This window comes from Etheostoma cragini, chromosome 3 (assembly GCF_013103735.1).
Source record: "Etheostoma cragini isolate CJK2018 chromosome 3, CSU_Ecrag_1.0, whole genome shotgun sequence".
Classification (NCBI taxonomy): Eukaryota; Metazoa; Chordata; class Actinopteri; order Perciformes; family Percidae; genus Etheostoma; species Etheostoma cragini.
In genome coordinates, this window is record NC_048409.1 from 6786580 (window position 1) to 6806436 (window position 19857).

A 19857-nucleotide genomic window follows, 5' to 3' on the forward strand; every position below is an offset into this window, starting at 1 on the left:
ACTTGTGCAGCACTTTGTGATCCTGGTCTGTGAAAAGTGCTATAGAAATAATGTTTACTTACTTACTTACTTACTTATTAGTAACTAGCTGGTGAACATATTGATGTATTTAGCAGCTGAAGAGCATGTGTATTTGGGTTATTCTGATGTGGGTAAATCTTTTACTTTTGAGCTGCTGTAGCTCAGGAAATTTCCCAATGTGGGATTAATAAAGTCTATCTTATCTTTATTAGAGCTTTCATTAGCTGAAAACAGCCACAATGACAGTGGTGAGAGAGAACCACAACATTTAAAAAGTCACATGACATAAAAATTTGATTTTATGAAGTTTTTTAACATTAACATGCGTTCCCCCAGCCTGCCTATGGTCCCCCAATGACTAGAAATGATTATAGGTGTAAACCGAGACCTGGGTATCCTGCTCTGCCTTTGAGGAAATGAAAGCTCAGATGGGCCAATCTGGAATCTTGCCCCTTAGGAGGTCGTAAGGAGCAAGATTATCTCCCCTTTCTCTGCTTTGCCCGTCCAGAGAATTTGGCCCTTCCATGAGAGACACATACTAAGGAAAGCTCATTGTGGGACTGGCTCTAATGGCTGTAATTCTGCACCAAGGCTGAATTTTTGGAAAGAGACTTCAGATATGGTATTAGGGACCATTAGGTCTATGTAAAAACATCCAAAGAGCACCATGTCATGGGACCTTTAAGTTACATGCGGCACAAACATAAAAGAGTCGGGTGAAAAATTTCAGTTGGTTCCCAAGTGACACCTGTCACATACTGAATGAGTAGACATCAGATGCATTGTACAGATACTGATTATAGCCAGTTAAACTAAGGTGTCTACATACTATGTTCACCTGCACATGAAGCCAATAAACACTAGCATTTTAATACCTACAGTATACTACATAATTAGAATTTTATATCATTTAATTTTTATCTCTTATATTTCTTTTTCTAACTCTTATTTTGTACTCTTAATCTAATTACAATTCTTTACTGCACACTAGCCTTTGTAGCATATTATGCTATGCTGCTTTTCACTGTCCCTTGCTTTTACAATATATAAGCAAGTGATGACTAAACATTTAAAACAACAAACTCATGTAATTGCTGTCAAAATAAACAAATATATTAAAGTTAATAGACAAAATGTCAGGCAGGCATGAACATGAGGATTTTTCACAAGTAAGAGTTAGTTTTGCATGAATGACTTGAGCTCTATTTAAGAGTTTAACAGAGTATTTTTTGCATTCAAGGTCATTATCCGTATTAATTAAAAAGGACAAAAAAAATAAAATAGCAGTCAATACAGAGCTCATTAACCCACCTTATAGCTGACACAGAGGGGCACTTGGGGAATCTTGATGTAGATGAAGGAGTTGTTCATAGCAGCTCGCTCCTTCATCTTATCAATGTCATCAACAGGATGCTGGTGGAAGCAGATCATGAAATGCAATTAAAATTTCCTTTTTTTTCTTATTTGTCACATCAGAGCACAAACAATCAGAAAGCACCAATACCTCTGGAGGTTTCCTAAAAGACCTCCTGACCCCCGCAGTGCGGTTCAGTCCCTGGGCGACACCTTTGCTGGGGCCCATAGCACCCATGGTGTCCTCTGATGACTGGCGAGGCTTAACAGGGATACCTGTGACACAGAGCACATCAGCACCGTGAACTCTGGGTGACTTTGCACCCTACACCTTATATTCCCTCTGAGTCTCTCTAAAACATATCTCAAGGCCATATCCAACGTGACAGAGCCTTTTAATAGCTCAGAGGTATTACATAACACAGTAATGGGCTATTCAATACCACCCACACACAGACACACACACACAGACACACACACACAGACACACACAAGAAATTGGAGACAATTATTGATCCGATAGGTATAGATTACAGGGTGGTGACCCCACAGAGACATTGAAGACTGAGTGCAGCTAAGCCTACTGCTGTCATCCTGCCACTGTTGACAACAACATACCTGTAGTAACCATTCTGAACTTGTCTTCCTCATCAGTGATCTCTTCCTCTTCAACATTTCTTCCTGGGAAGAAAAACCCCATCATCCTTTTGAAGAACTGGTACATCAGCTGGATGGTGAGAGGCACCACGTTCACCTGATGATGGAAACAATCACTCGAATAAAACACAATCCAAATGTTTCAGTGAATGTGGCGGGATGCAAAGTTCTTTACCTCAAAGTGTTCCTTAACAGAGATTCCTCCAACAGGGGGGCGCACTTTACTGAAGATACGCAAAGCAAACTGGCGTGCTGACTGGCAGGTACTCTGAGGACGAAGTACAACCTAAAAAAGAAGAGGGACTCCGTTTCATCCTCAGCGACATCACAAAACAAAGCTCTAGGTCAATTTTGGGTGATGATCATTCTTTGATATTTAACAGCATGTATTATTGATGATATGAACACAGTATAGACAACACCACCGTGTTAGGTGAACTTAATGAGTCCTTGGTCATACATGCATCAATGAATCTTTGAGTGTGCATGCAACACTGAATATGACACTCTGAAGAGCCACTGAGTGATCCCATCTGGACAAACAAGATGGAGTCAACACAGACGTCAAGTCTTGTCACTCTACAAGCACTGTACATACCCTCACACGCTGCACAGAGGAAACCAGGCAAAGAGTCATAAATATCACATTGGCTTTGGAAATTAACTTTAACAACTTCAGTGTAGTCAACATCAAAAGGGTTTTCAGCCATATATGTCAATTTATGTTGTTTTATAACTAAAGTCTAAAACAATTTAAGTCAAATGAATGTGCCTTTTCATGTCAAAAACTATTAAAAAAATAATAACAATAAAGTCACATTAATATGAGAGCCAAATGTACCTTGTATGCCGCGTTTGGCAACAGGTTGTTCATTGTGAACCACCCTAACTCCAAAAGATGCTCCGCTGTGTCGTCAGACTTATTCAGCTGTGGGATGAAAGTTTTCACAGTTATCAACTTGTACTGTCCAGCAGCGATTATGCATAATATTGGATGTGTCAGGAGTAAAATATCATAGGATTGTGTAGTAAAGAGAGTTTTTGCAATGAAATAGGATATGTTATATATTCGTGTTATCTTAGGATGGTTCTTGAAATACAGAATGCTGGAAAAGAGTAAATAAGAGCTCCAGAGGGAGGCAGGGGAAATGATTTTTGAAGGGCAAATCATACCCCTCACATCCTGGTCACAAACTTTTCAACCTCCTTCCGTCTTGTAGGCGATACAGGGCACTGTTTGCCAAACCCGAAAGACACAAAGACACTTTCTTTCCCCCAAACAGTCAATCTGTTGAACACTCAGAAATAGCCCCCACCCTTACACTGAACAAAGTACAAGAAAGGTACATTTTCAATCTCTTAATATTAACATATTAACATTGCACTAAACTCCCTTGCACTGTATTAATATTGAAATCTTAAATCTCAGACCATACTGATATTGCACTATTCCTTCCCTCTCTTCAATTGTTACTGAATATTTTTTGTAAATTTTTAAATTCCACTGTACTGTTGCACTGCATACTTAACAGTATTTTTTATATTTTGTACTGTCTTTTCTGTGTTTATTCTTATATGTTAAGTGAGTGTTGTACTTAGAGAGCTAAGATTGAAAAGAGTCAAATTCCTTTTTTGTTTGTGTAAACCTGGCCAATTAAGCTTATTTAGATTCTGGTAAAAGACAATATGAAAGAGGACAGACGATTTAGTGGGATTTTAGGTACGTTTTTTTAACTTTGGAAGATGGAATGCGATTGAAGCGACTCGGCTGTCCTGTTTGTTCATCAGCGCTCACCTTACTGTACATAAATCTCTGCAGCTCCAACTCAGCAATGCCAAGCTGGCCGTCCTCTTCGGTCAAACACCACCGGGCCTGGGCAAAATAGATCTCCGTTCTTCTCACCACACTCACATCCTCCGGGGGCTTACGCAGCTCCAGCTTGTTTGCCCGTTGCAGCTGGAAGTCCTTGAAACACCTGAAAGACAGAGAATATACATTTAGTTAGACCTGTGTGCCATATCGTCTCAGTACTGGATGTGACTGAGTGCTAATGTGAGACCTGATGAGAATGTTGAGCTCTTCACTCTTCATCTGCATGTCGTTCTTCTCCTGGTTCAGCTGGTTCTGCAGTCTTGTGTTGATTTCCATCAGTTCATCGCCGTTCAGTTCCTCTGATTGTGCCTGCAAGTAAAAAAAAAAAAAAGGTTTTATATAACAATGGCATTTTGGCAGCACGGTGGCCCAGTGGTTTGCATTGCTGCCTCACAGCAAGTAGGCAATGCAGAGTTGGATCCCTAGTCTGGGCAGGGCCCGTCTGTGTGGAGTTTGCATGTTCTCCCCGTTTGCGTTGGTTTTTACACACCGTATAGACATGCTTGCTCAATAACTAGAACTACAGTAACTACATTTTTGAAAAAGGAGTGACGCACCCTGATGTTGGAGTAAATCTGTTTCTCTAGGCGTCTAATCAGGGCAAGGTGTTGCCTGACTGCCTCCTGGAGGTGCAAGATGCTGCTGCGCTGCTCTTCAGGGTTGCTAGAAATTTCCAGCTGGAAACGCACACGCTGCTTTTTCTCACTGTGTTCCTACAAGTATAGTAGATAAAAAACCACAGAATAAGCAAAGATAAAAAATTGGTAAGGAGATGGAAAAGGTTTAGTAAATTAAAGCCTACCTTGCGTCTGGGCTCCACGTGTAACAACAGGTTGTTGACGATATCGAGGATCATAGCGTACTGAACAGGGTTAGTGGATATCTCAAGATCATGGTGAATGAGGGTGAAGGTGTCGACAGCCCCTGTTTAATCAACAAAATAAAACTCTTAAAGCTTTTAGATGGGAATCTAGTCAAAACAATCATCTCATCCCATCCCCCTCCCCACCCAAAATTGTTAATGAAAATGTAAACGTTCCACTTCCAAGATAGCTCTTGTTCTGCTGGAAATTCTGCCGTATGTCACTCTTTTCCGCCAGATGTCCATTACCTTCCTCTTTCTTTGTGTTGCTGTTCTAACCTCTGGTGGGTTATGAGGACTATGGTTAACTGCTCCTCAGATCTCTGCAGGGTAAATCCAGACAGCTAGCTAGACTATCTGTCCAATCTGAGTTATCTGACTACTTTTGAACGTATACATGTTTCACCAAAACAAGTTCCTTCCTGAGGCTATTTTGCAGCAACTGGCTCTGCTGTGCTTAGTGCCGCCCAAGACAATTTTGATTGGTTTAAAGAAATGCCAATAAACCAGAGTGTGTTTTTCTCCCATCCCAGAATGCAGTGTGGACTAGCCAGACCCTCCTGTGCAGGAAGGTCTGGCAATGTGAGATTATTGATAACATACTAAGCTGCCCCTTTTACAAGAACCCAACATTCTTCTTTGCAGATTAAAAATGTACAGTATGACATACCAGCCTGTTTTTTCAGTAGGTCCTCCTTCTCGTGGCTATTCCTTAGCTCTGGCGGTTTGATCTGTGTGGCTAGCTCTGGGTTGATGTCGTGACTGTAACTGATGTAGTGCATCCGGCAGCTACAGCGTGAGATGATGCGCTGAACCTGCTGAGAATCATTCACCTGAGCTGGCTGGTTCCAGTCTACAGACACAAAAAAATGAATATAGAGGTTGTGTGGTCAGTGTCCTAAAATGCATTTCTCCATGTGTTAAGGAAGAACAATCCTGTGTCTGAGAAATGATTTACCTGTAGTGGTGCTAACCATCCCTCCCACAGCCTGGCCACTCTCCATCAGCTCCAACACTGAGTCTAGGTTGCGTTGCCTGTGTTCCTCTATGTTTTTAACCTGAACACAACATAGCATCATAAGAAGAAAATCAGAGCAGGAACTGCACTCCACACAGATGAGTTACTATAAAGGCTTGGTTGTGATGTTGTAGTTAAATAGGTTGTTTTCTTGAAACCAGGTGTGTTATACAATACTACAGAGTTAGCAATGTTATTTATTATCTGAAATCATTTTACCTATCCATGCCTTTAAGCTAGCCTAATGTAACTATAGAGCTGTGTTTACCTCCAGCCACAACTGTCTGTCCTCTTGCTCATATGGGTTGGGCTCCATGGTGGCAAAGTACTGCATGCCATCCAGCAGACAGGTCCAGGTGGTTTTCTGCTTCAAGGTGTCATTGTACCAGGATGGGTGGTGCTCACACTGAAGCAGCTGAGCCTTTGCTGCAGACACCAACACACAGCCTGCAGTCTCCGTGCCACGCAACATCATCTGGGTAAAGCAAAGAAGAAAAAAAAAAACAAGCAGGTTCATCTGGATTCAACCAGCATTTTGAGAAAATCTTGATTGGAATCTCAATTCTTTCAAGAAGAATTCAAAGAACACATTTTTGAGTTAAAACAAATGCTTTCGGGACATGCTATACTTTCTTAAGTTGGTGAAAATAAGACTGTCTCTCCAAGGAAGGTCCAATACGTTTTTCAGGGTCTGGGGCCCCTATTCTCAAGTATATCAATAAAACTAACTTTAAAGTTAGTGATTAGAATTAGAACCTAATTGTGGAGGGCTAAGGTGTGGCAGTTTTTGTTCTTTCCTTTTTTTTTAACTTATTAAAAGGTACATCAAAGGTACATCATCAAAGTGTTAAATTGAGAAAGTGTGTATGTATATATATATATATATTTGGTTTATAGTTTGTCTATTTTTATTTTCTTGTATGGTTCTAAATATATTTGGGGTATTATAAAAGGTAATTGTATTCGTCTTAGATGCAAATGTTGTATAACTCTGCAAAACCCAATACAAAAAAGGAAAAACATCATGATACCAACAGAACATGAGTAAACAAGCTTTTTAAAGTGACATTCAGTAAGAATTTGCATGACCTTGCGACAAGGAAAACAAAGCAACAACTAGAATTACCGCCTTGCGGTTGTATGCCTTGGCCATGCATTCACGAGAATAGGACAAAAGGACAGACAACCTGCTACAGGGATAAAAATCAAGGCAGCTACCTGGCAGTTGACTAACTCAATAAACCAGTTGCGATTATAGACATCGTCGGTCTGACAGGCTGCAATGCCACACAGCTGGTCGCTGACACCTGAATCCTCCTCTGAAAACACCACAAACTTGTCTGTTTCCTCAATCAGCTTTTGGAGCATTGATGTTCCTAAAAAATGAAGTGGGTAAAAAAAGAGATTAGTGTGTCTTAAAAGACTCTGCTGTTGTCTTTTGCTTTGTCAATCTATTTCCTCACCTTCATTTTGACTTTTTTCTGCTCGACTGACGGTGGGAATAGCTGGTGTGGTCGGGGCTGTGGGGGGAGAGTAGTTCGAAGGAGAGCGTTTGAGCTTCTTGGGCAGCAGCTGCGCGTCGATCCTCAGACCCTTCAAAGCTTCAGTAGAGAGATTTCTCTTCAGCACAGATGCCTTTTTATAACCGTCGTAAAGCCCAAAGGCTATGTTCCTGTTAGTGGTGGTCCAAGAAGCACGCAGGTCCACCAGGCGCAGTTTGTGGGCGTAAGAGGCGTTAGTCTCGTCCGTCTGGTTCACCTCCTGACGGAAATAGTCAAAAAATTGCTTGATTAGGAATTCATTGACAGTGAAGAACAAGCTATTACTGCAGCTACCTCAGGGCTTTTACCTCCTCCAAGCGGTTGCTCTGTCGCTGGTAGCTCAGAGAGGACAGGCTGAGCAGGTGAGTCTTCTTCACCTGAGCGTTGATCTGGTGGTCGGCTGTCTCATCCCAGGTGGAAGCCATCAGGTGAACCGTTACCTGAGACAGCTCACTAACCATCTGAGTCACATTCCATTCAGAGATCAGCCTCCTCATCACAGTGCCAGCTGAAAGACAATATAAAAGACACACATGCGTCTAACTACTTCATGATCTGTTGGAAAACTAAATGAAGACACCTGTATGTATGACTCATGTACCCTGTGGAATAAGTCTCTGTGCCCCTCGAGTGAAGACATGGCCTTTGTTGCACTCCACTTGGATACCTCTCTGCTGGGCGAAGGAGGCCCAGTAATGCACCTGAAGGACACATAGTATAAATACATTTATACATATGGTAGATATTAGGTTTAGAGAAAGAAAGGGGTGGAACTCAGTAAGCTATTTGTCAAAAATCAAGGTACAAATTGTACTGTTGTAGACGTCATGGAAAAATATATACCAGATTTTTAGTGGACTGTTTCTGGAAGGCAGCCTATAAAAACACGTACTTGTAGTTGTGGGAATGCAGCTGTGTAGGACATCTGTTTGTAGTGCTGACCCAGCTTCTTGCGGATAGGCCTGAGGCTGTGGAAGAGCTTGCCTCTGCAGATAGGTCGAGATACACCCGTCCATGTGGCCCAGAAGTTCTGCATCCAACGCAAAGTGCTGCTGTACAGCAGGATTCTCGGTTGGGAGGGTTCTATAAAGAAAAGAAGATATAGTTCGCTACAGCAAAGTACATTTAGGATACTGGTTTTCAATGGCAGTGGGCTTATCTTAGCTAGATGGAATATCTAACAAAGTTATTGTGCGTACCGGTGCCACAGTGCTGGTTCAAGTCCATGGTAATGGAGGGGTTGAGGTTCTCAGAGCGAAAGGCTCTGTAGGAGTCATGAGGTTGTCCTGAGGTCACGTCTGCAACGTTCTCTGCACAGCAGATCATTACAGCATGGTGATCGTGGGGGTTGCCATGGCAAAGCCATTGGAGGTCAATGATCATACATAGGTTGGGCAAGTGTAGAAAACAGATATCATCATACCTAGTACGGAAGAAAGGCACTTGTATTACTGAAACATTCTCAACGAATATAGTTAAAAGTTGCATTACGGCTATTTTCTACTCTGATGCATCCACTTACTTTGATGCTGTTCTGACATTTACATCCAAATCTCCTTTAAAAACAAACTGCCCAGGGTTCCAGTCAAAGTTCAGCTTATTCCACTCCCAGTGCAGGTTTTCTGTAGTGTTGTAAGGGTCCTGTAAGAATGCAAGAATCATCTTTATATTAGATTTGGTGATTCATTTTGTTTTACATCACAAAGCTCTGAGGGAGCAGTATAAGCCATGAAACATGTGTCACCCAGTGACACACTTGTAAATGCCAACTGACACAAAGTTATTGATTTGTCACAATCATAAATCTGTTAACATCTTACTGTGCAGATCTACTGGAGGTTCACAACAGTTGAGTTTGTTAGGTGAACTTTGGTTTACCTCTGTAGCCAGCTGATGAAGATTGGCCTGTTCAATGTCCATAACCCAGCGCCCATGCAGAAGGAGACGACTCTTGTCCCACCAGGCCAGAAGAGGTGAGGGATCAACTGTGGGTTTGGTCAGCAAGTCAACGGACTGGCCAATCAAAGTCCAGGCAGGGTCCCAACATGGCCCCCACACAATAGTGTACAGAGATATGTTTGCTGCATAAAGGAAATATTCAGAGAGATATTAACTTACAAGGATTAACAGACTGAGGACTGTGCTTATAGAACAGACTGGTTGACAACAGCATGATTCCCATAACTCACATTTGAAATCGTAATAGAACTTGAGTGGTGGCATATTCCTGTGGACCGTCACATCTCCCCATGGAGGGCCGAGTGGGACAATCTCTTTGCGATGAGCCCTGGCCTGTCCATCCTGCTCTGTCCCAATCAGACGTCCTGACAGATCCCAGTCCCGGATCTCAAACAGGTAGCGAGGGTAATCCCGAATTCTCACTGGCACAGTGGAAAGTCAAAATATTTTTGTAGAAGTAAGATTAAACTGTGAGGCCTTTATTTACAATTTGGTCTCATCTGAATCCTGTCTAATATCTGCAATTTCATGTTGTACATTTTCATCAACTTACCCAAAAATGCAGCCAGTTTAAATTTGACAGCGCGGCACCACTGGACCACTAAAGGGAGTCCATCTCTGGGGAATGGACTGATCCTGTCGATGTCCCTCAGCTGCTCTCTCACCTTCTCTGGCCCATGAAGAGAGTTATCAGCCAGGGCTACTATCTCCAAGTCTGACACAGTCCAGGTCAACAGGGACTTCCTCATGGGTGTGTTGGCGTAGAGGCGACGGGAGCGCTGGATGTAGATCTCAATGTGCTTTTTCTCCAGGGAACTATACAGCTCTTCAATCTTTCTGGCGGGGAGAAGTTCTCCATGCTGCTTGCGCAGATCTGCCACCTTCTTATCCAGAAGCTGAAGACGCTTTGCACTTTCCTTACTCTCATCCTTCATAAGCTCATAGTTGTCTCGTAGCTTGATTTCAAAGATGTCATCCAGGAAGACAAACGAGAACAGGCCGATTTTGAACACGAGGTCAGGAGGCAGACGTTGGACGGCGGTGGCTTGGCTTGGGGAGCGATGCAGAGTCTTCAGCCACTTCTGCACACTGATGGCCATGTCAAAGGTGTTTGAGAAGTCGTACTGGTAGGGGAATTCGAAAGCCAGAGAGGGGCATGTGAGGACCCAAACACGGTTGTGAGGAGTGGTGAGGAAGGGGAATGTGTCCCTGTGCAACTGCATCTCAGTCAGCTCTGCCTGCATTTCAACATCTAGACCTTTAAAAGTGACAATGTTGTTGCCATCAAAGTTAAAGATCATGGAGGGTGAACGAATGTGCACAGAACCAGTGTGCTTGGAGACTGCGAGGGCTTCTGTGTGCAGGAGAATGTAGTTCTGCTCACTAACATGGGCTATCAGGCGAGTGCAGGCCAGTTCAACACGCACACATAGCTCTCTACGCTGGCCTGAAGTGATTTCACTCTCCATAAGTTTGACTGGACTTTCTTCTCCTTTCTCTCCGCAGAGCATACGCCAACAAGCCTGAGCTTCACTCATGTGCTGATATAAGACCATGTGGTCGGGTGGCGTCCATTCCACAGTGAGCTCTTCTTCACATTGAACCTGATTAAGACACAAAATGGGAATATTGACACAAGATATTTATTCTGTCCAGAGATATAAAACTGATGAAGATCTGATTACCTGTAAGGTCGGGGTGGTGATGTAATAAGAAAATGCTATCCTGGTGAGTTTGAGCAGAGGGTTGGGGGTTTGGGAGGCCGGGCAACATGACTCCATGTTCTCTGTGAGTGCTTTGATGGCTGACAAGCTAACACCTTGAAGAGACACCGTGGAGCTCTCTGCAGAGCTCTGGACTTCGACACTGTCCATCCGCAAAGACACGGCTCCTAAAGAGAACACAAAAAAATAAAAGATGATAAGCAAAAGGTGATGATAGTGACCGATGACTGAAAAGGAGAGAATTTTATGTATAATGTGCTCTTTTGTAAAAATGAAGATGCAATTAGGTCATTTCTAAGAAGAAGGCCTGTTACTTTTTGGGCAAGTTCTAAAATGTATTGCTCCAATACTTTTGGCCATTTGTTTTCTGTCCTCTGACCAATGTATTTGTCATGTTTATGATGATTGATTGACAACATCGCAGAGGTACTGTACATGGTGGCAACTAGTGATTACTTTTGCTAATATTTTCTCTCTTGATTGTTTTGACTGAATGAAATGTCAGAAAATAATGAAAGATGCTGATCACAGATTTTCTAAGGCCCAAAAAAAAAGATTAGGTCACAGCTATCAGGTACACTATAAATATATCCTTAACAGTACAGTTGATGTCCCACACCGTGAATTACGGAAACAAGCCATGCAACATTCTTCTATATTCCGAAATATCTTACCTGCTAGATTAGACAGTGTGAACACATTAACATCTTTCAGACAACAGTCCAGTTTGAACACCAGGTGTAGTTGTGAGGAGGGAATATGGTGGACACTCTCGTCACTAGGGGGAAACACTGAGGCCACATCTGGCAGCTGTGGTCCCGTATCACAAGGAACGCAGATAACAGATAGCAGGCGAGACAGACACAATGCACAGGTCTCTGAGAGCTCCACTTGAAGCCCTTTCAGACTGGACTCCACGTTTAAACTCGGAGACTGGGTACTCAACTCCATGTGGGGTCGGTTGAAACTCCCCTGAGGGCATGAGATCAAAAGTGCACATACATTAGCCTTCGATCATGCCAAACATATCCTCTGACTAACTAACTTAGTTAATAAAAGCAAAAATGAACCATTAAAACATTCAATAAAACAAGATATACTATTTCGTTCTCCTACCTGAAGAGTGAGCGAGTCTAAAATTAGCGCTTCTCCCCACACATGTTTACCAGGAGGGTGGGGTGCTTGTTGGATATGAGACCCCTGACCCACTCTCCACCAGAAGTTGTCCAGGGACAGTGAGGCACGCCGGTGCACACTTTGGGAGCCTGTGCTCTCGGTGACTTTAATATCAAAAAGATGCTGCAATTCTACAAATACAAGACATTATGAAACATTATTTTGAGGTAATACATTCACAGTTGCTTCAGCGTAGAGCTTTAAGATGTTTTCCAAAAAAAAAAAAAAGCCAACTGGGATATAAAGGAGTACTAGTTAATGTTTAATCTTTAAAGGGCACTCTAAGAACAGTGCTTATCTAATCTACTTTGGCATGTTTGGAAAAGAATTGAGCCAAAAGTTGCTGACAGAATAAAACCTTTTACTGAAGGAAAATAAGTTGTAACAATGGTACAAGACTTGCACATGGTGTGAAGTAATAACGTTAAGTGCAGTTGCTTAGCATGGGGCGTTGAGGCTCTACTTAAACACAACAGTGTCCTTAAATCACTTTGTAGCAATAACATCATATGACGTTCACCTGCCTTTCTCTGTGCACGTGTGCAGCATGTGTGAGACCTACAGTACCTGCACTGGCAGAAAGGAAGCCAAGAGCAAAAGGCGTTGTGTCTCCCAGCTGAACAGACACATTAACGTTGGACACGGACGATGTGATCATCACAGGAGCATCCAGGTGGGGGAGGCGCCTGAGGGAAAGGAGGGTGGGCAAATAATCTAATGGACTACACCACACAATAACATTATGGAACAACACAATACAAAATGAGTGATGCGCAAACACAAACATGAATAAGAAAGAGAAGACAGAAAAAAGGCGTTAGAAGATTTTTTTTACCGCAGCGGGTGACTTCTCAGACAAAACACAATCATTCATTCCAATAAACACACACATCCAATCATTCCAATTAGCTTTTTGAGATGTCACAGGAAATATGTGTGTGTTTTAATCTCCGCCCACCCAGGGTATTAATTGCCATTCGGAAATCTAAACCTTTGATTTCCCTTTTGCAACTTGCCTTTTTCTATGTGCTGCCTTCCTGTGGATTAGCTGTTCCCATGGAAATAGATTTAGCCAATGGGAGAACTCCTGGTGACGGTAGTGGATGATGCAAGTGTTGACCGTGAATGACCCCGAGATGTCAACTGATGTAACCTAAATTTAGAAAAACATAAAATGGCAGAGTCAAAATAATGTCAAAAATGAGTCATAGACATAAGAAGCTTTGTTCTTGTTATGTGACCATCATCTTCCTCACCTGCAGCGCTGTCTTCAGCGTGTTCACACACAGGATTCTTTGCCTACTTTGTGAGAGGAGAAGTCCATCTGCCAGTTTAAAAAAAACAATAAAACAACAATGCGTTATTCATAACTTTCTCCTACGTCCAACCCTGCCTGTGCATTGCGTCTGGCACCCAGCTGTCCACTAACCCTCTAGAAGGAGCTCCAGGCTGCTGTGGGGAAAGCTCAGCTCAGGAGTGAAGCTTTTAAGAGGAAGCTGCTCATCGTCATGTCCGTAGCACACTTTTAAAGACTTCAGAGTCCAGTTCAGGTGTCTGCGCGGACAGGGAAAAGAGACGTACAATGTTGAAATTAGTAGGTCATTCAAAAGGGAATCAAATTGAGCAGATCAACTACTGTGTATATAAAATGTTACCTCACCTTTTCTGGCTGTGCATGGACAGAGTAACATTTGTATTATCAAATTCCACATTGACTTTGTGGGGAACCAGCCGATGAAACTGCTCCAACGTCGCAGTATGGATGAACTCGATGTTTTCACACTCTGAAAGGTAATGATACTAATGCAATTAAATCAAAAGGATATGTATGATACCATTACCAAAATGTAAAATAGTTGTAGAAACAAGAATAAGCCAAGACAAAAAGCATGGAAAAAAAACAATCACATTTTGGTTTAATAAACATTTTGACGTATGTGCATATGACATTTTTCTGGATGGTGCACATTGTCTAGGCCTACTCTAAAGCATATGTATCATACATAACGTCCTAAGAGTATGTCACTTCCTTTTTTTCTCTCCAGTTTTTAAGTTTTTCTTCATATGCAAAACATCCTGTGCTATTCAGTTTTAATAACACATTTATTTAGTCTGTCATCCAGTGAAGGAATCTCCCAAAAGACCTGCAGGTGTACACACTTGGTATACCATACCAATTGTGTTTTTTTTCCTTTTTTTCTTTTCATTTTTTTAAATAATTGCATAACTTACGCGTAGTTTAAACATGAAATCTATTTATCATTAAGCATGTGGACATTTCAGGCACCTACAGAGGTCAATAAAGCTCAATGATGTGACCTTGTCCTCATTTTCTTGTTGATTAGCAGAACAGAAAAAAATATCATAGATAACCCAGATCATCCAGGTGTTTTAGAACAAGCAGAAGCTCACTGGTGTAAATCCAGTAGAAAAGAACTAGTAGTGCCGCCACGGTTAACATTCTAGCTAGTGGGCGCCCAGATAGCTCAGTTGGTCGAGCAGGCGCCCATATATAGAGGTTTATTCTTCGACACAGCATGCCTGAGTTTGACTCCAGCCCTTTGCTGCGTGTCACTCTCTCTTTTTTCAAGATTTTAGCTGTCTGGTCAATTTAAGGCCTAAAATGCCCAAAAAAGAATTTAATAAAAAAAATCCTTCTAGCTAGCTACTTGTTGTGATAGGTGAACTTGTTTTGCAAGTTGGCATACCCCCTACCCACACAATCAACCCAAATTTCCAGATATGAGCTGAACATCCAAAGGATTGCTATCGCTAGTTTGTTTACTTAGATCATACTTTGCATTTGCTCACCAGATGCCTCCTCAATGCTCTTTGTGGGAGACTGGGGCAGTAGGAGTTGACTGAGAAACAGTCCCTCATGCAGCTCTGCTATAAGTGTCCTCACATTCAGGGACAGACAACTTGGCTTCATCTCTGGTAGGCTCACATCTCCAGACAGCAGCAGGCTCAAGGCCACTTCAGCCAAACATATATCCTACAAGGAAGAGCATGTTAGTCACACACATTAAATCACAAGTTTTCTGTTTCAGGGAAAATAGAACAACGTACCAACTGACTGCTTTTAAGCACTTTACTGCTTAGCTGCCCAACTGAGAAGTCCCACACCAGCCTGTAATGAAAGATTAAAAGTTAATAACATTGTAGCACAATCCTTCTTTACTTTTCTATTAAATGTTATAGTTAAATCAGATCAGAGGCAGATCATAATAACAGATGGACAGTGTGAATTGCATAGTTACCTTTTACTTTGGTGGTCAAGTAACAAGGTAATGCCTGTAATGGTCATGTGCCACAGAGACTCTGACAGTCCCATGTTCAATACCATCACATTGATCGAGCTGATGTGGAATGACAACAGCTGAAAACACAAGATAAGAAGTGAGATACTTTTTACAAATCAGTTTAGCTAAATATTTACTAAAGTAAGGCTCCATACTTGTGACAGAAAGCGTAGGGTTGTGGGGCTGACTGAAATCTTCTCAGAATTTTTTCCATGGCTCTTCTTCACCAAAGGTCTGAGTGGTGCTTGCAAGTCAAACCTTACTCTGGTTTCACCAACACACAACGCCAGGTATCTCCTGAAACACAAATGCAGTTAGCGGGCTCACATGACAGAATTAAGAATTTTCATATATTAGGGTTTCAAATCTAGATTGGCTTTGGTGAAAGATTTTATCTCAAACTATCCAACTGACAAAAATGTGACTACTTACGGCAAATCCTGGTTTAGAAGTTTACTTGAAATCCATATTCTGTCAATTTCCTGTCATAAAAACAGCCACTCACTGTTATGGTATAATAAGTCAAAAAGGACCCATGACATGTTTTAGGACAGTTGACAAAACAATTAAAATGTGTCCTGGCAATTACTGAGCCAAACATGTACACCTGAAAGAGACATTGAATGAGCTCACTGCATAAATGTGGTGTAATGTCTTACCAGAGTATGCTGGGGCTGAAACTGGATACTAACTCCTTGGACAGAAAACAGCCCGACTGATTTGATCTTTAGATCAGCATTGAGTGCAGTCTGGAAGAATCGAACAGCCAGGGTGCATATGAGCCACCTAGAAACAAAAGACAAAAAAGACATCTTTGATTTTGCAAATAAATGTTCATGAAGAATATACGTGCTTAAATCTAAGGGATATCAAGGGCACTCTGGATTTAAATCTTAGTTAAACTAAATGTTGTCTACAGAGTATCATTTTCAATTAAATATAATGTAAGTAACACATTTCTCACCTGAAAATGAAACATAAGACAATCCCAAGCAGAAGGATTAGCAGGAAGGATATCAGCAAGAGAGACATTGTGTCCAAAGTTGTTCACACCCAAATCTCGGACTTGAGCCTGGCTGCTCCTTAATCAGCTGCTGTCAAAGAGGAAGAGATGCACATCTCACATTAAGTACTACAATAACTACTAACTACAGTAAAGGTGTGACTGACTGGCTGCTAGAACACAACAATCACTAACTTGTCCATCACTGTAACAGGCTGAGGCAACATTTGCTATGCAAATTCATGAACGTTAGTTGTGTGTTGTTCAGCTAACTGTTAACAGCTAGCCTCACAGTGCTAACAATGCTTATAACAAGGGTAGTCACAACCCGAAAATGAAATAGCACGTAATGTAAGCTACACTTTATCACTTAACAGTGTGTGAAACCGTTAACGTTGGCTACCTAAACTAAGTCAATGTTAACTACACACTAGGGGAAAAACAATGGCTAATTGTTGCAGCGTTAGCCAAAAGCACTCAAACGTAAAATAGTTAAAGACGTTTGTCGCCGCGTAATGCAAAAATCAATGGGAAATCTGTGCTAGCATTGTAGCAAGCTAACGCTTAAGCTAGTTTAGCTAGCATAGCTGCGAGACAGGTTGCTACACAACTTAGCAGTGTTTTTGGTAACTACTGTAGATGTATTTAGCTTCCGTTAATTGTCAAGGTTACTTACCCTGACATATTCACAGTACTGTGTGTTAGCTGCAAGGAGCAGTTTCATCTGACAGTTAACTCTTTCCTCAGACAGAGTAAACACACTCTAAACTGGTCCGCCCTGCTCTGCTCAGCTGGCATCTCTCTCTCTCTCACACGCTCTCTCTCTCGCTCTCTCTCTCTCTCTCACACACACACGCACACAACAACCCCCCCCCCCCACACACACACACACACACACTCACACACACACACACACACAAACAGACATACACACACGCGCGCACACAGAAAAACGACATGCTATACAAGGAGCAAGCTGCAATTAAGAACATTAAAGAGGGGCCAGTAGCTCAGTCTGTAGGGAGTTGATTGGGAACCGGAAGGTCGTTGGTTTAAGTCCCCATACGGACCACAGTATAATTATTATTATGGCCCGAGCACTAAAGTGCAAGGGCACCACCGGTGTCCTAGCAAGAAGTGCAAGGAACCTATTGTTCTATTAGGGATTATTATTAATCCGCGCCATCGCTCTCATTTTTTAGGGCTTTATCATGTGGGAAAATTCATAAAAACTCGCATGCATGTCAGACCGATGAAAAATAAAAAAATTCTGTAGTGATTGGGCTCGGGCAATGACAGAGTGCTCCATAGCTCCCCCTAACGTGCACCCCGACTACATAAAAGTCATAATTTATCATACTAACTTTTGAGGGAACATGCGTATTGATAAGTATGTTCCCTCAAATTTTTACAAACAACCCACACACACACACACACACACTTAACAAAAAAGTGTCAAATAACTGAAAACATGTCTTTCATTCTAGATTCTTCAGAAACAAGTAGCCATCATTACTTTAAGAAATGAAGGTCATTCGGTCCGGAAAATGGTGAAAACTATGAATGTGTCCCCAAGTGCAGTAGCAATTGAATCAAAACTTTTCAGGCTGACATGTTTTCAGTTATTTCACACTTTTTTGTTAAGTACATAATTCCACAGGTGTTCATCATAGTTTTGATGCCCTCAATGATTATCTACAATGCAAATAGTCATGAAAATAAAAACGCATTGAATGAGAAGGTGGGTCCAAACTTTTGGCCTTTACTGTATACACACACAATAACACACACACACACACACACACACACACACACAGCAACCCACCCTGACAACATATACACGCCAATATTGGCTCAAAGTCATAACGCCCCCAACATCTACAGGCCAATATGGACTTTTGGAGATAGCGCCACCAACTGGCAACAGGAAATCAGCCTTATTGTAAAGTCGCAATTGGATCAAAACTTTTCAGACTGACATGTTTTCAGTTATTTCACACTTTTTTTGTTAAGTACATAATTCCACATGTGTTCATTCATAGTTTTGATGCCTTCAGTGATAACCTACAGTGTAAATAGTCATGAAAATAAATGAATAAATGAACACACACACACACACACACACACACACACACACATAGACCCACCCTGTGTACGTTGTCATATCTGCTTGAAATTTCCCACAATCACCAAGAGTCCAGGCCTGAGGCATCTGCAAGCCAATGTGGACTTTTAGTTATAGCGCCACCAACTGGCAACAGGAAATCAGCCTTATATGACAAACATCATCGGATTTACATGAAACTTAGAATGTGTGGTCTACATGTGATACTGAGCCGACCCCCATACTTTACCACGCCCTCTCAATCGGGCCACATCCCCTTTCCTAACATTTGAACTGTTTAAGCTACAGTCTTGTGTAAGATGTCATTTAACGCAGCAGAGAGTTCTTTCTTCATTGGGGATGCTTGCCCCGCCCCCAGTGATTTGGTCACGCCCACTTCCACCGATAATGATCTGTGGAAGTATCTGAATTTGTGACCATTGAATAATACTTATCGAAATTCAGGTTTTTAAAAGGAAATCGAGAATTTTCATATTTCTATTTCAAAGAGGTGAATTCAGAACAATCAATTAAGATACGTTTTTTTTCAAATAAAAGTTCAAAGACTTATGTCTCTTATTTGCTTCCATATAACGGACTCATTTTTACCTCACTTAGAAATAAGGTAACAAAGATGTCCGAGCTGCCAAAGCCAGTTCCTTTGTAGGTCTGATAGGGGATGCTAACAACACATTTGGGACAATTTAAGGAAAACTAATTGGAGAACTGCCTAATGACATAAAAAAGCTGGAAATGTATGACAACGGCTGACTGGCAACCATCACATGATCAATATGGTATAACATCACATAATCAATATGGGACCACATCACATGATCAATATGGAACAACATCACATGATCAACATGGGACAACCATCACACACACACACACACACACACACACACACACACAGACACACACATACACAGATACATAGATACACACAAACACACATACACACACACACACAAAGATACATAGATACACACACAGACACACCCAGAGACATACACACACACACACACACTCCTCCTCCCCCCCATCAGCCTCTGTGGTTGTAGTCTGGTGTAAAGACGTTGATTCTGGGTAGAGCGCTGCTGCCGATGAGGAGATGAGAAGAGACCTCATGGTTGGTAAGAGAAGATACAGATCAGCTGATGATGGAGGGGGCGGGGGTGTAGAGTTTGTATGAGCTACATGACAGACAGCGTTGTCAGTGGTTGTGGACCTCGGAGCAGAATGGCTGCAGTCTGCCAGAGTT

General features: G+C 41.8%; 1 protein-coding gene across 5 annotated transcripts in view; it reads right to left on the reverse strand.

Moving 5' to 3' along the window:
• LOC117941930 (protein KIAA0100-like) overlaps positions 1 to 17297 on the reverse strand; it is an 18607-nt gene extending 1310 nt beyond the window's left edge. The window contains exons 1-39 of one of the 5 annotated variants that reach the window (XM_034867168.1): positions 17166 to 17297; positions 16451 to 16577; positions 16146 to 16272; positions 15919 to 15968; positions 15642 to 15783; positions 15445 to 15563; positions 15254 to 15314; positions 14996 to 15179; positions 13845 to 13968; positions 13614 to 13738; positions 13441 to 13508; positions 13201 to 13337; positions 12752 to 12906; positions 12125 to 12315; positions 11683 to 11980; positions 10970 to 11175; positions 9838 to 10888; positions 9515 to 9706; positions 9204 to 9406; positions 8848 to 8966; positions 8525 to 8748; positions 8218 to 8408; positions 7927 to 8026; positions 7634 to 7833; positions 7248 to 7545; positions 7003 to 7160; positions 6053 to 6259; positions 5725 to 5824; positions 5437 to 5619; positions 4707 to 4828; positions 4462 to 4617; positions 4092 to 4213; positions 3827 to 4007; positions 2873 to 2959; positions 2630 to 2638; positions 2207 to 2317; positions 1993 to 2128; positions 1526 to 1650; positions 1333 to 1434 (exon numbers count right to left, since the gene is read on the reverse strand). In XM_034867168.1, the coding sequence (XP_034723059.1) occupies positions 1333 to 1434; positions 1526 to 1650; positions 1993 to 2128; positions 2207 to 2317; positions 2630 to 2638; positions 2873 to 2959; positions 3827 to 4007; positions 4092 to 4213; positions 4462 to 4617; positions 4707 to 4828; positions 5437 to 5619; positions 5725 to 5824; positions 6053 to 6259; positions 7003 to 7160; positions 7248 to 7545; positions 7634 to 7833; positions 7927 to 8026; positions 8218 to 8408; positions 8525 to 8748; positions 8848 to 8966; positions 9204 to 9406; positions 9515 to 9706; positions 9838 to 10888; positions 10970 to 11175; positions 11683 to 11980; positions 12125 to 12315; positions 12752 to 12906; positions 13201 to 13337; positions 13441 to 13508; positions 13614 to 13738; positions 13845 to 13968; positions 14996 to 15179; positions 15254 to 15314; positions 15445 to 15563; positions 15642 to 15783; positions 15919 to 15968; positions 16146 to 16272; positions 16451 to 16518 (6432 nt within the window). In that variant the 5' untranslated portion in view covers positions 16519 to 16577; positions 17166 to 17297. Of the gene's footprint in view, positions 1 to 1332; positions 1435 to 1525; positions 1651 to 1992; positions 2129 to 2206; positions 2318 to 2629; positions 2639 to 2872; positions 2960 to 3826; positions 4008 to 4091; positions 4214 to 4461; positions 4618 to 4706; positions 4829 to 5436; positions 5620 to 5724; positions 5825 to 6052; positions 6260 to 7002; positions 7161 to 7247; positions 7546 to 7633; positions 7834 to 7926; positions 8027 to 8217; positions 8409 to 8524; positions 8749 to 8847; positions 8967 to 9203; positions 9407 to 9514; positions 9707 to 9837; positions 10889 to 10969; positions 11176 to 11682; positions 11981 to 12124; positions 12316 to 12751; positions 12907 to 13200; positions 13338 to 13440; positions 13509 to 13613; positions 13739 to 13844; positions 13969 to 14995; positions 15180 to 15253; positions 15315 to 15444; positions 15564 to 15641; positions 15784 to 15918; positions 15969 to 16145; positions 16273 to 16450; positions 16581 to 17165 lie in introns of those variants that run through there. The other 4 variants (XM_034867170.1, XM_034867167.1, XM_034867173.1 and 1 more) reach the window with 4 other exon arrangements.
• Between the last annotated feature and the right edge of the window lie 2560 nt (positions 17298 to 19857).